We start from the raw sequence: 14841 nt of genomic DNA, 5'->3' as shown, positions 1-14841 counted from the left end.
GTACCCTTGACTGGGAATCAAACCCGAGACCCTTCAGTGTGAGGGCCGGCGCTCTAACCACTGAGAACACCAGCCAGGGCAAAATGTTCATTATCTTAATTGTAGTCATAGACACATGAACTTACAGATGTGATAAAATTGTATAGAACTAAACATATACACTCTCTCTCTCTCTTTCTCTCTCTCTCTCTCTCTCTCTCTCTCACACACACACACACACACACACACACACACACGTTGGAAATAAAACTGGGGAAACCTGAATAAAATCATAGGATTGTATCAATCTAAGATACAATGTAATATAAAATCTCTAAGCAAAATTTAATATTTCTCAGCTGTATCTTCTTAACCCATTTCTTTTCTGTAAAATAAATAAACTGAACATATTCACATACATAGTAAGATTTTTGTAAATTAAGAACCAACACTAGGAAGGTCAATTAGAATGGTAGAAAGCATAGATAGGTTTATTTGCTTTCTAAAATTACAGGATAAGTTTATGAGATTGGAGAGTTCGACCCTGTGATTACGCAGAACCACCTGTAAAACAAAGAGGTATACTTCTCGCTGGGTGTGCTGCCTGAAGCGTAAGAAAAATCACTTGGCATGTAGAAGATGTTACCATCAGAGAGAGCCATCCCACTGAGTGATTAAAAATAGGTAATTTACCCAAACTCCTGTACTGTCCTTGACTGCTGCTAAAAAATAGAATCATTTCATTTGGACTACTTTCCCACAAAGGCTGCCAAGTTGTGTTAATAAGGGCTTCACTGCCTACATGAATTGCATTTCTAAATAAATACAGAAACAATCACCTGGAAATTACAAAATTAATTCCTATAAAGTTAATTCTCAGAAAGAACATCAATTTATGATGAAAGATAGCAGAATTTTTACCTTTCTTGCAGAGACCTTAGCAAACCTACCTCAGAAAACAGAGATTTACTGTGTGGATCCAAAACAATTAGGATATTTTCTATTTTCATAAGAGAATGCATAGGCAGGTAGGTAAGTAGAGAGCAATATTTGGCCCCAAATTGTGTACTGACATTTTCAAAGTTTAATCACTTGCTCTTTTTTGTTATCATCAACTAGTTGAATATATAAACTATAGGACAAGGCTGGAAGGAGAAATGAATCCAACCCATTTGGGGTTTTTATTTAAGTAGAAAGATTTTGGTATGTGGAAAAATAATCATAATACCAGGCAGCATTCAATGAATTCCATTTGAGTGAAAAAATAAGAAATCTATTCCATTGGGTGTCCTGTTTCTACCCAGTCTATTCTACCAAGTGAAGATACAATTTATTTTGGGATTAGGAGAATATATATTCTCTATATATTTTTTATATAGAGAGTGTGTGTATGTGTGTGTGGTTTATTTTGTTTGTTGTCTGTCTCCCCACTAGCATGTAAGTTCTATGAAGACAGGAGTTTTTGTTCACTGCTCTATTTCCCACATTGGAACAATTCCTGGAATCTAGTAGATGATCTGTTAATTTATTTTTTCCATTTTACTGATTAGGGAACTCATGCAAGGAAAAGGTAACTTATTTGCTCAAGACACATAATTTATAAATGTGGATCATGTCAAAAATAACCATTTCCTGCAAAAGTTCAGATTTTTATCTTGAACAAATGTGAATGCCTACATATGAAAACTAAGCACGGTGCTAAATACTGGGGATGAAAAGAGAAATTATTCAAATCAGAACATGTTCTTGTCCTCAAGGAGCTCTCAGTCCAGTAGAGGAGAAGCAAAGAGGCCCCTAGAGGAGGAAAAGGAAGGGGGAGGGCAAAAGTTGTCAGGGCTGGAACCACAGTGGCAGGTTAGAGGCAGAGATCAGAAAAATGAGCAACAGAGACCGACAATAAAAACAAAGTCAGAAATAGAACACAAACAGCTCTGAGGTCTGAGGAAAAGAACAAGCCATGCTCACACCTTAGGGACCTGAGGGGACAGTCTCAGTTTAGAAAAGAGATGGTCCATATTAGGCCAAACAGACTCCAATACCACAATGCTTGTGAGGGCTGAAGTGGAAAATAACCGAAGAGTCACAGAGTGTGTGGCAAGAGGTCCAGAGGGTTTTTGAAGAGTCCAGGAAAGTGCTCACAAGAGAAATAATATATTAATATTAAAAAATATGTAGACAGGTATAAAGTATGTTTAAATATGCCAGGCCTAAAAAGCACAAAACCACATTCAACATATTTCAACCAAATGAGATGTTGGTCCTGTTTCCCTTGTTTCCCTCTCCCTCTCTGAGCTACCTTCACTACCTCCGGGATCAGAGATGGGTGACCAGGTGGGCGGGGTGGGGATGCACAAAGCAGGGGAGAGAGAGAACTCCCTCTAGCCAGTGTGACCGGGGCGTGCAAAGTTCATTTTAAGTTGGATACTACACAGGGTTGGACTTTTAAATGACTGACTAGAGACTGCTTCCGCTGTCATTTTTTAATTAAAGTGACTGTACGACTTCATAATGATCAAAGTGACTTGAGATCTCACCCAGAGGCAGGAGAAGAAATCCCTCTGGGTAAGTTTGAGAGACAGCAGGAGACAAAAATAAAGTTAATTTTAATTACATTTCATGAGTCCGGCTTAGTTCAACATACTGATTCCATAAGAAAAGCTTCCCATTTAAAAGCCACCCCCTCCTTTCACCAACTGTGTTGGGTAATTAAAACTTGACCTGGTTACAATTAGGGGAAGAATAAACACCACATTTCTTACCTCGATCCCTTTTCTTTCATGGCGCTTTTGCTAAGAGCAGTATTTCGTCCAGAAGTAGGTTCTGACTTATCTTCTGTGGGAGATCCAAATCCAGCACTAAAATAATAAATTTTCTTGTCATTTATAAAAAAACAGGATCAATTTCAATCATATGGAAAATAACAATACATTTGAAGGCATTTAATAATTTGTATGGCATTTTCACTTCCCTTATGTTTTGATTCCTTTCACCATTACAAAGCAGGGCACCAGGCATTATTCCATCTACAGATAAAGAAACTAAGCTTGCTCACAGACACTAAATCATGTGCTCCAGGCCTCACTGTAGGCTTTCAGCAGACAGAATGTCAAACCAGGTTTCCTGCCTCCTTTTCCAGAGATCCTTTCCCTAGCAACTTAAAAAACCAATTATGAAATTATATTACTATAAGAAGAATCTAAGAATGGTTCACCAAAATCTAAAATCTAATTCTTTTTACTCCCACAGTAAGAGGAGAATTATTTGAGTGCAGGTAAAAGATCATTTTCTTACCTAGCCTTTTCTTTACTTGATCTTCTTAAAGAAGATGAAGAAGAAATACTTCGCCCATAACCGACCTCTGAGGATTTATCTTCTGTAGATGGAGGTGGAGAACTAAAATTTTACATATTTGAAATTATGGACAAATTAAAATAATTTGCTCATCAGTACTGGCTTTGTCCTACAAAACAGATTTTTTTCCCCCTGGAAATCATATTTGGAGCTGACTCTTAACAGTGACATTAATTTAAAAGCATAAAGAAGGTGAAATAAGATGGCACGTAGGTAACAGCTGCACCCACCGCCTCCCGCAGCCACATCAAAATTACAACTAAAATACAGAATCACCATCACTCAGAACCTCCTGAGATCTGGCTGAACAGAAGCCCCACAACCAGGGAGCTGAAGCAGCACCGAGGCCCGTAGGAGGGGCAGAGACGTGGACAGAATGGGGCTGAATCGCAGAGACACGGCCAAGGGCCCACACCCGGTGCCGCGGGTTAAACCCAGGAGGGAATCTCAGCGGTGGAGGTTTCCCGGAGGAGTGAGGGTCCCAGGCCCACAGCAGGCCCCCAGCCCAGGGCTCCATGGCCAGGAATAGACGCCCCCACAACTTCGGGTTGTGAAAACCAATTGGGACTGTGGCTGAGGGTCGCGAGAGCCCCAGCAGCTCCTCTTAAAGGGCCCACGCACGGACTCACTCAGACACACTCCCTCTGAGCCCAGCGCCGAGCAGCAGCCTGAAAGGACCTGGGATATTTGGGGAGGAACTAACCTGCCTGAAATTGGAGAGAGAGCTGGAGGGGCAGCTTCCTCCCAGGCAGAAGAGCTGGCAGAGGCCATTGCTCCTTTGGCGAGTCCTCCCCACACACAGCCGACAGGCAGGCGCCATATTTGAATCGCCAGCACCTGACTCACGCCTTTGGCCCCACTCTGTGATCCTGGAGGCCCCGCCCCTTTCTATCTGCAAGCTCATCCAGGCCATTCCCAGTGGCTTTTCTGTGTAAGTGGCCTCTCAAACCTTATGCTTAGGACTTTCCTAAAATCTCTCAAACAAGCAGCAGAGGGCCCCATAGGGCTTGATAAGCGGCCCCAGGCCTGGCACTAGTGGCAGCCTGCATTGGCTCATAGCTCGGCCTCTCCTGGACACCTCCAAGCCCAGCACAAGGAGTAGCCAACTACAGTTTGCTGTGTAGCTCATGCTGGGTGGCCCTGGGCAAGGCACTGGCACGGGCTGACTTTGCACCTCCAGGGAGGCCCCAGAGACAGTGCACCTGGTGATCAGACTCGACCACGCTGGATTACAACCCTACCACATCCACAAGTGACACTCAAGGGGCGCACTTCGTGAACATCAAAGCTCCACTGAAGTAAATCCTGCTCCATAGGAGTGTCTCCAACACAGCAGCTCTTTGGCTCTGTAGTTGTACCTGGTCCTCACAGCTGATTGGTCTGCGGGTCAATTCTTCCCAGTGACGCCAACAACAACCAAGGCTCAACTACAACAGGACAGTGCACACAGCCCACACAGGGGAGCAACTAGAAGGCCCAGCTCAGGTGACTGGGGAGGCTGAGCCACTGGACCCTACAGGACACCTACTATACAAAGCCACTCTACAAATTCCAGGAGACATAGCAGCTCTAACTAATACATAGAAACAAACACCTAGAAGCAGCCAAAATGTGGAGGCAAAGAAACATGTCACAAAGGAAAGCTCAGAAGAAATCTCCAGAAAAGGAACTAAATAAAATAGAACCAAGCAAGCTAACAAATACAGAGTTCAGAATTTTGGTTATAAGGATGTTCAAGGATATTAGTAAGACTATTATGAAAACAAGTGAGACCTTCAATGACCTAATAAAATACCTATCAGAAATGAAGGCTACACGAACTGAAATGAATAATAATTTATAGGGAATCAACAGTAGAGTAGAGGACACTGAGAGTCAAATCAGCAATTTGGAACATGAGGAAACAAAAAGCACCCAACCAGATGAGAAAAAAGAAAAAAGAATCCAGAAATATGAAGATAGTATAAGGAGCCTCTGGGAAAACTTCAAGCAGCCCAACATTCGTATTATTGGAGTGCCAGAAGAAGAAAGAGAGGAAGAAATTGAAAACCTATTTGAAAAAATAATTACAGAAAACTTCCCCTACCTGGGGAAAGAAAGAGACTTATAAGTCCAGGAAGCACAGAGGGTCCCAAGCAAGAGGAACCCAAAGAGGCCCACAGCAAGACACATCATAATTAAACTGCCAAAGGTTAAAGACAAAGAGAGAATCTTAAAAGCACCAAGAGAAAAGCAGTTAGTTACCTACAAGGGAGCACCCATACGACTGTCAGCTGATTTCTCAACAGAAACCTTGCAGGCCAGAAGGGACTGGCAAGAAATATTCAAAGTGATGAAAAGCAAGAACCTACAACCAAGATTACTCTACACAGCAAAGCTATCATTTAGAATTGAAGGTCAGATAAAGAGCTTCTCAGACAAGGAGAAACCAAAGGAGTTGATCACCACCAGACCAGCACTACAGGAAATGTTGAAGGGTCTTCTTTAAGAAGAAGCTAATGAACAAAAGAATCTGACAAACTAAGTGGTACCAGAGACATTGATGCATGCAACAGATGATCATATTTCAGAGGGAATAGGGAAGGGGGGTGGAGGGTGGGAGGAGATAGACCAAAGAAGTTATATGCATATGTGCATAACCCATGGACACAGACAATGACAGGGTAAAGGCCTGGGGAGGGGGTAGGAATGAGGTGGAGGGAGTCAACTGGGGGGGGGGGAATGGGACACTTGTAGTGCTTTCAACAATAAAGATAAATTTTTAAAAATAAAAAATAAGAGCATAAAGAAGAAGTTAAGATAAGACAAGAAATATTATAAAGCTTTCCATGAGCTAGAATAGGAAATATTTTTATAAAATGTGTCACATAAAGTGTATTATATAGATATATGCAACTATTTAAAGAAGAATGATGCTTTAGTTTCTAACTCTCCTATTTTATATATATATGTGAAGCATTGTGCAGTAGTTATTTTACATATATATAAAACATTATTATATATATATATATACACATTGTGCAGTATTTGGACGCCTGCATTCAGTTGTGGAGAGTTGTAAACATCATTCATTTTGGTTTGCTCCTAATTATACTTTCTTCAATTACTTCACGTTACCAGAAAAGTAAGAAGCCCTGACTGCTGAAATATATATGGAATTGACTGGTAACATGGAGTCAAAGGAAAAACCATGGTGGTATTCCATGGACTTTACTATGTCAGGCTATGAGTTTATGGATCAGTGTTTTATTTTCATGGTGGTGCTTGATATACAAGGGACAGAAAAGATACCATACTAGGAACCTTTACATATTCTCATGATGATGGACAAGCAAAAAAAGTAAGTGCTTCCCCAAACCACTGCTTCCCCATAGACTCACACATCAGATCTATTGTTAACCAAGAGTATAGTACGTAGATCATTTGGTTCTTGTAAGCAGAGATCCTTCAAAGGCCAAAGTTTGGTGCCAGGATTTATCTGTGGATAATTTAAAGATTGAAAAGTAATATTGGCATGGATTATATTTTTTAATATGAGTGCTGATACTATATGTTCTCAACTGTTTGAGGTGTCTGATTTCACACAGACACAGAGGCACACACACAATTAGAAATAGGAACCTGGAGTTGTGGACATCTTGCCTTTGGGCAGGATGTATCTCTCCAGTTCCCACAGTCTCTATTGCTTTATTCTCAGCTGTTTCACACCATAATTATCATATAATTTGGCCCTGAAAGTATTTGAGTTTACAAATCCTTCTATAAATACAAGGGAGACCTTAATTGTCTGAAAGAGTAACTAGTTACTGAACAGATTACAAAAAAGTTGTAAGGTTATCTGAAAATAGGCTAGACAAAGCTCTGCACTAACAATTTTATCAGTCTGGTGAAGACGGTTAGCCCAGGTCACCTTCTAAGGTATTTTTTTCCAATCACATTCTGGTTAGATTCCTCTCTCATCCAAGATACTTTTCATGATCCTTTTAAAATAAGATGGATCATGTCATTCTCCTGCCAAGGTTTCCTACTTCATTTAGAGTAAAGGCTAAAATCCTTCGGATGGTCTATAAGGCTTAGATGATCTGGCCTCTCTTTACCTCTCTGATTTAATCACCATTCTGTCCTTGGTTCCCTCAGCTCTAGCTACATTGACTTTGCTGTTTCTTAAATATGCCAAGTATGTTTACACTTAATGGCCTCTGCACTAGTTTCCTCTGCCTAGGAAGCTCTTCCCCCAGATATCCCCATGGCTAAGGCCCACACCTTCTTCAAGTTTTTGCTCAGGTATTGCCTCTCAGTGAGGCCTCCTTGACCACAGTTTTGAAAATTACAACAATCAACCCCAGTATTCCCCACCACTACAGAGCCCCCTTATCCTGACTCTGCTCTACTTACCTCTCCCCCATAGCTATTATTTCAATCATGTGATGTAATGTATTTAGCTGTGATGTTTATTGTTTATTGTCTGCCTCTTCCCCCTGGTGCTATGGGAGACCTTTGTCTCTTGTTCACTGACATATTCAAAGCCTACAATACTAGAAACTTAATATTTACTGAATGAATCAGAAAATTCTCCTTTATAAAGGATATTGTCTCCTTAACTTTTTTTAAAACTCATGAACAAATACATTTTGTCACCATTTTCTGATCCATGGCAACATTTTTCTGATATGTTCTTTGATGGTTTTTCTACTCTTTTCCCTCATTCCCTTCTTAAAGCATCTTTGTACTAATGTTGTGCCAACTTGCAAAAAATTAATCATCAGTGAGATGGGCTTTCTTGGAGCAGTGACTTCTCAGTGGTGTGTACGTGCGTTATGGGGGTTTGTGCCTGTGCTGTGGGGGTGATGTTGGTCAGGGGAAGCAGAAGGAAGAGCTAAAGTTTTAGGCTAGCTGTCCTCATTATTCAAAACAGCTTTAATTCTGTTACCATGATTGAGTGTTTCCTGCAAATACGACTTAGCTATGTGATGTTTGTTATGGCCCTGTCTCCTCTGCTTCTTTGAACCAAATCGGCCAACTGGGCTCCTGCCGCCAGCCTTGCTCACCCCAGCTCCCGAGGTCCGCACCACCTGGAGCAGAGAGTTCCGAGTTTGTACTTCTGAGTTCCCCCATCACCTCAGGAAGTAAACCTTTTCGATGGTATTTTCTGAGGTCTGCCACCCCTGACTCTCTTGTGCTTTTTTCTTCCCCTTTTCATTGTTCTTTTTGAACAGCTTCTGTCTGATTTCAGGGACTCTTGGTAACTCTTGAAATTTTTGAAGTTTGCGGATCATACCTGTTTCCTAGTCTTGCCTAAAATGGAGTCTGTGGGTTTAAAACGTTTCCCTATTCTTCTTATTGCTTTTGCTTTTGGTTCCCAGAAGTAGTAGAAAACACTGGCTTAAGCAGCAATGTCGAAAAGTCCCCAAGATGCTAATTTTTAGCTTCCCATTTCTCTCAACATTAACACTGAATTGCACTGTACATTGTTTTAAAAATCATAATCAGAAATGCAGGTAAGTAAAACAATAGTCTTCTACATTACATTTTTAAATCCAGTATTACAATCTGATTAATTTCAATTAGACTATAATAAAAGGAAAAACACATACTTCTGTCCTTATCACTAACACTGAGCCCTGGAAGTAACAGAGCTGAAAGTACTGCTTTTTCACATCCTCTCTGAATCTAGAACTAGCATAGCAAGCTCATTTAAGTGCAAGTAATCAGAGTCCAGTTAAAAGTATATACATATGCAAAATCTTATAGCCAGACAAAGTTAAGGATGAAGTTCTGATTCCCGAGTTTCTGTCCGCAAAATATAAACTATGGTAGGCTGAATTATGAAGTTGCAATGCAATGGCATAATGATAAAGGAAAAAATTCTTATCATACACACTAAACTACAAACTAGGACTTACCCGGCCATAGTCATAGAAGCCGTCGCTAATGATGTTACTTGATGACAGGTAGCCCGTCTGGCTGTATTTCAGGGACAGGTTGTTGTTGAGCAATTTGTTATAAGCTGCCTCACTGAATTTATTTTTTCGACTTACTGATAGATTAATTTCTTCAAGGATATCTAAAGCCCTGTCGATAAAAGCAAAAGGTAGTATTTGCTTTATGTAAGCCATCCAACATTAAGTTCTCGTTTATCTACCTAGCTAAGATCCTGAATGAGAAGGAAAGGTAAAGCCATCCTACCCTTTTAGATAAAGTAATACTCACAGTTATCAAGACAAATCACTCCTTTCTGTAGTAACTCATATTCAAATAGTTGAAAAGCACACTTTCAGGGAGAAAAAGGTTCTTTGTTTAAAGCAAAATTAGTATTTAATTTCGACTTTTGGAGCTAAGCGGGCAATATATACAAAGAATAAGAATGTTTAGAAATAGGGCAAACCTGTCTGTGAAACCTAAAAATCCTATTTGCTGATATGCTAAAGGCAAGGAACTCAGCCGCTGTTGGTAAGGGAACCGATTAGGTGAGGCTGGCTGAATGCGGAATTCTGATGAAAAGATTTGGGTCGGGGAGGGAGCAGAATGGAGATGGTCGTCAGCGCTCATTTCATTTTAGAAAGTTGAGGGACAAGTAGGATTGTGTTACAGTAATTGAGAAAATGAAAAAAGCATTTCTCAGGATGGAAAACTGGAAAATGAAATGTTGGAGATGATTTTATAAAGGTAGAGAGGATAAGGGAAGGACCTGGCTTCCACCAGGCAGTCCCTTCAGAGGTCAGGCCCTTGCCGTGACAGGCAGCACCCTTGAGAGCTCTGCAGACCGGAGAGGGGGAGTGTAGACTCTGCTTGACCTTCCTTTGGCCTGAAAAGTGTGCTTCTACATTTCTGCTCTTCGTCTGAGCTAGAAACCCGAGATAGTTCCACTCACCCGAGCCTGCACAATTCAGCGGCCATCAGCTCGTCGCTGGCACAGACCATCACGGCCCAGCTGGCATGCCTTCTGACTTCATCATTCTTGGAGCGCAGGAGCTCTATGAGGGGCTCCAATCCACCTGAATTTCTTAACTAACAGTAGAAAAACCAATATTTTACACATTAGGAGTCCAGAATATAAGAGTTATGCTTTCCAAAAAAATCTCATTATTTGATTAAAGGTTGTAACTATGTAAAAACAGTTTAATATGTGTCCATATTAAATTTATTAAATTCAGGGGATAAAGCCAACCACAAACCCTTACAGACAGAAGTCCAATTTTCTGTTCAAAGTCAAGAGGAGGGCACAATAATTGAGGGAGGTCCTGGTGATTTTGCACAGAGTGGGGCCTGGAGAAAGAGCCCTCTTCTGACTGCCCACAAGTGGGATGCCCGTGTTTATTCACTAGGCCCTGCAACACTGAGTGTCCATTTGGCCCTGAGGTAGACAGATGATGTCCTTGTTCCTGGACCCTTGCAAATGTGACTAAGGGATTTTGCAAAAGTTGACTAAGTGAAGGAATTGAGATGGGAAAGATTGTCCTGGATTATTGGGTAGGCTCAATGTAATCATAAGGGCCCTTAAAAGAGGGAGGGGAGAGTGCCAGGAGCACAGGAAGGTGATGTGGGGAAGCAGAGGTTGTTGGGGTGATGCTAGAAGGGGCCACAGCTGAGGAATGCAGGTGCTGGTAAGAGCTAGAAAGGGCCAGAAAATGGGTTTCCCCTTGAAGTCTCCAAAAGGAACACAGCTCTGCTGACGCCTTGACTGTAGCCCACTTTCAGATTCTGGCTTCCCAAACTATAAGGTAGTGGATTTGTATTATGTTTATGCACTACGTCATGGTGACTTGTTATGGCAGGAGTGGGAAACTAATACCATCCCAAGGCTGGGCAGGAGGAATCGCAGTGGGTAAGTGCCACCGTGTCCCTGGACACTGCACCAAGTCAGCAGTGTGGTCAAAGCAATCCTGAGGCAATTCCCTAGAAAGGGAGTCCCTTTGGTTATCCTTACACAGTGTCTTTTCTTCATTTCTCCGAAAAGTAATAAAGAGAAGAAAAATAAGAGAACTGGACAGAATTATATTACATTATTAGAATAAATTACTTATGTATAAAATTATTCCAACCAGGCGGGAAAAAAAAAGATTTGACAGAGCTCAGTTCACTGTCTGAAATGCAATACTCTTATTATCTGAGCCTAGAACACAAAAAGAATGTTCTGCCAGTCTGTATGAGTAGGACCTGAAGACAAGGGTCTCTGTGGAATATATCCACTTTCAGTCATTTTCTTCTCAAACAAAGGGACTCTGGCAGAGATGGCACATCAGCATATGTAACTTGGACAGCTCAGAAAAATTTCCTGAAGCATCTTATGCTTAGCAGGCCAGATTTCTGAACATCTACATTTCTGAGTATAACGCAAGATAGGTAGTAATCTAACTCCATGTGTTCTTTTGGCAAAGACATAATTATTTATTCATCCCTCCACTCATTCCTCCCTCCCTCCCTCCCTCCCTCCCTCCCTCCCTCCCTTCCTTCCTTCCTTCCTTCCTTCCTTCCATTTGCTCATTCATTTAACAGCTGTTTATTCAGCATTCACTATGTGCCAGGTGTGCATTAATGACATGAACACAAGGAAGAAAGCCCTCAGTTCCCTTCCCAAGAGGAGCTTATTATAATCTTTCATACAAAAGTGATATAATGTAAAACAGACCATGGAGGCCTGCCGAGGGTATAAGGGGAGCACAGAGGAGGATGCACCCAAGTTTGAGGACTGAAGGCAGAACTCATCAAAGAGGACGGCTGAGCTGGGTTTTAGAGGAGAAAACAGAAGTTTATCAGGATGACAAAAGTGAGACTAGCTTCCCAAGCAGAGGAAACAAGAAGGTATAGATAAGAGAACAGGGCAGAAGTGCAAATAGTAGGGCATTTCTGGAGTATAGAGCTCCACTTGGGGAGAGACTTCAGGCTTAGGTAGGCCCTTGCACGTCAGTCACTCTACACAGCTCACCTTTTTCCACGGGGCATTAGCAAACCAGTGGGGGCCTGCAATGATGTGAGGAAGCTCACGTATTTGGAAGATCAGCCTGGAGGTAATGTGGGGAGTAGAAGATGGCAGGGGTAAGGAGAGCATTAAGGAGCCAGCTGCAATATCCCAGGAAATAGATGGACTACTGTGCAAGCTACATAGAGGTATGACCAAGATACTACTGTTTATCACTGTGTTCCCCATCCTTAGCATAGTGTCTGGCACACAGTAGTTGATAAATAAATATTTGGTGACTATCTTACTACTTTAATGGTCGAATACAAATGAACTGAGTTAATGGGCACAAAGAAGGGGGATAGAACAGAAATGTGAGAGACAGAAGAGGAAAGACTTGGTGGCTGCCTGAGCAGATAGCACAGTGTGAGAACATGGGCTCTGAACTTGATCCAACACTCACCACCTCGGCATGGAGCACAGTATTTCTCTAAGCCTCACGTCTTCATATGTAAAACAGGAATTACAAACTTACCTATTTTGAGTGGGGGTTAAATGAATGTAAAGTGCTTAACACCAGTGCTTGGCACATAGTAAGTGCTCAATAAATGCTAGCTATTGTCATTTACACTGAGGAGAGAGGAACAAAATGCTATGCTGTTTGAAAGAATGCCATGGTGACAAACGAAGATGAGAAAAGCGAGGCCTAGCGAGTTTGGCTCAGTGGTTAGAGAGCATCGACCTGTGGACTGAAGGGTCTCGGGGTTGATTCCAGTCAAGGGCACATATCTCAGTTGTATGCTCAATCCTCAGCCCCAGTTGGGGGCGTGTGGGAGCAGCCAATCGATGTGTCTCTCTCACATCTATGTTTCTCTCTCTCTCTCCCTTCCACTCTCTCTGAAAAGCAATGGGAAAAATATCCTGGGGTGAGAATTAAAAAAAAAAAAAAAAAGATGAGAAAAGAAAGAAAGGGAGGTTTGTAGGATTATATTAAATCTTCATGAAGATTTAATAGGACCAACCACAAGGACCAAATACACTTTTATGTAATGGACTTGTAGAAAATGCAATTCTGTGTTTTAAAATTTTGCAATATGAGAAACCAAAGAGTGTGTGTAATCTATATGTGTAATTTCAAGAATCACAGTAAAAGACGCACCTCTTGCTCACCACTAGCTTAAGAAATGACACATTTCAATAACCTTGAACCCCGGGGTGCTCCTCTGAATCACATCACACCCTTATTCTCCAAGAGGAAACCACTTTTTTGAACTTGGGCTCAATCATTCTCTCGCTTCTCTTTATAGTTCTGACTTGTATGTATGTATGTATGTATGTGTGTATGTAGGCCTAAACAATGTATTCCTTAGCTTTGCATATTTCTGAATGACATATAAATAGAATCATAACGTACATTCTTCACAACTGGCTTTTGCTCAGCATTAAGCTTGTTTAGATTCATCTCTGCTGATGTCTGTAGCAACAGTTCATTAATTTTTACTGATGTGAGATTCCATTTTATGAATATACCGTAATTTATTTATCCACTCTCTTAACAGTCGGACAACTGGTTTGTTTCCAGTTATTTAGATATTACAAACAACGCTTCCTGGAGCACAGAGGCAAGAGGTTGTTCTAGGAATATGCACTTAGAAACCGAATTGCTGATTTACAAGGTTTGTTCACCTTCTTTGCTAGAGAGTGCCCGTTTGTTTTCCAAAGCGTCGCACCAGTTTTGAAAGGCTTCAAGGACGGAGGATCAGGCCAAACACTTGAAAATGTTTCAAATTAATCCACCCATCAGGACTGACCAGGTGAACGGGAGCACATGTTAGGCGCGCTCTCACCTCCGCGCGGGCCTCGGCGTCGCAGGCGATGGCAGCGACCGTGAGCGCGGCCCTGCTCTGCACGAGCATGTTGGCGGAGCGCAGCGGGCCGCCGAGCGCGCCCATGGCCTCGCGGCTCTGGATGCTCACGCGCAGGGCCTCCTGCATGGCCATGTTCGTCAGCACGGTGGCGGCGTTGGCGACGGCCCCATCTCGCCTGCTGGACAGGGTGTTTATTAAGGGATCGATAGCATCAGCTTCAGCAGCGGCACTGGGGAGACGAAGGTGAAATGCATGTCATTCGTCCAAGTGCAAGAAATTATTTTCGGAGTGTGCAACTGAGCTTATAAAACAAATGAGTACATAAATACAATTTTAGAAATAAATTATCCATTAATATATTAACATTTTCTCTCATTAGAAAGATTAAATCTCCGTTTAGGAACATCATACTTTCTATAGTCCTTGCTTTGTAAATATTTAAAAAGACATAAAATAGTAAAAACAAAAAAGAGATCATTTTAATAAGCAGAAAACAATTTAATTATGTGCTGTAATGTTTGAAATGGTTTCAAATAAGAGCTGTTCCAAGCAATAAGATATATAGAGCATCCTGGTTTTAAAGGAATACCCCAAATTGTGTGCTACACATCAATTTAAATCACTGTGGGATGAGCCCAGAATTCAGGCTCTAGTGATTGAAATGAAGTCTGGGGAAAAGTCAGGTATAAATGAATTTAAGCAATCATTTTCCTACATCTACAGCTGTTGGTTACAGAAAAATGT

At 41.5% G+C, this 14841-nt stretch overlaps 1 protein-coding gene across 1 annotated transcript in view; it reads right to left on the bottom strand.

Moving 5' to 3' along the window:
• Positions 1-14841, bottom strand: part of ARMC3 (armadillo repeat containing 3) — a 55130-nt gene that overhangs the window by 10766 nt on the left and 29523 nt on the right. Inside the window, exons 7-12 of the mRNA XM_087815869.1 lie at positions 14077-14326; positions 10202-10338; positions 9234-9402; positions 6711-6808; positions 3277-3372; positions 2739-2861 (exon numbers count right to left, since the gene is read on the bottom strand). Coding sequence (XP_087671995.1) covers positions 2739-2861; positions 3277-3372; positions 6711-6808; positions 9234-9402; positions 10202-10338; positions 14077-14326 — 873 coding nt within the window. The remainder of the gene's footprint in view (positions 1-2738; positions 2862-3276; positions 3373-6710; positions 6809-9233; positions 9403-10201; positions 10339-14076; positions 14327-14841) is intronic.

This window comes from Miniopterus natalensis, chromosome 1 (genome assembly GCF_054644295.1).
Source record: "Miniopterus natalensis isolate mMinNat1 chromosome 1, mMinNat1.hap1, whole genome shotgun sequence".
NCBI lineage: Eukaryota > Metazoa > Chordata > Mammalia > Chiroptera > Miniopteridae > Miniopterus > Miniopterus natalensis.
The sequence above is the reverse complement of the archived record's forward strand: the minus strand, read 5'-3'. Positions and strand labels throughout refer to the sequence as shown.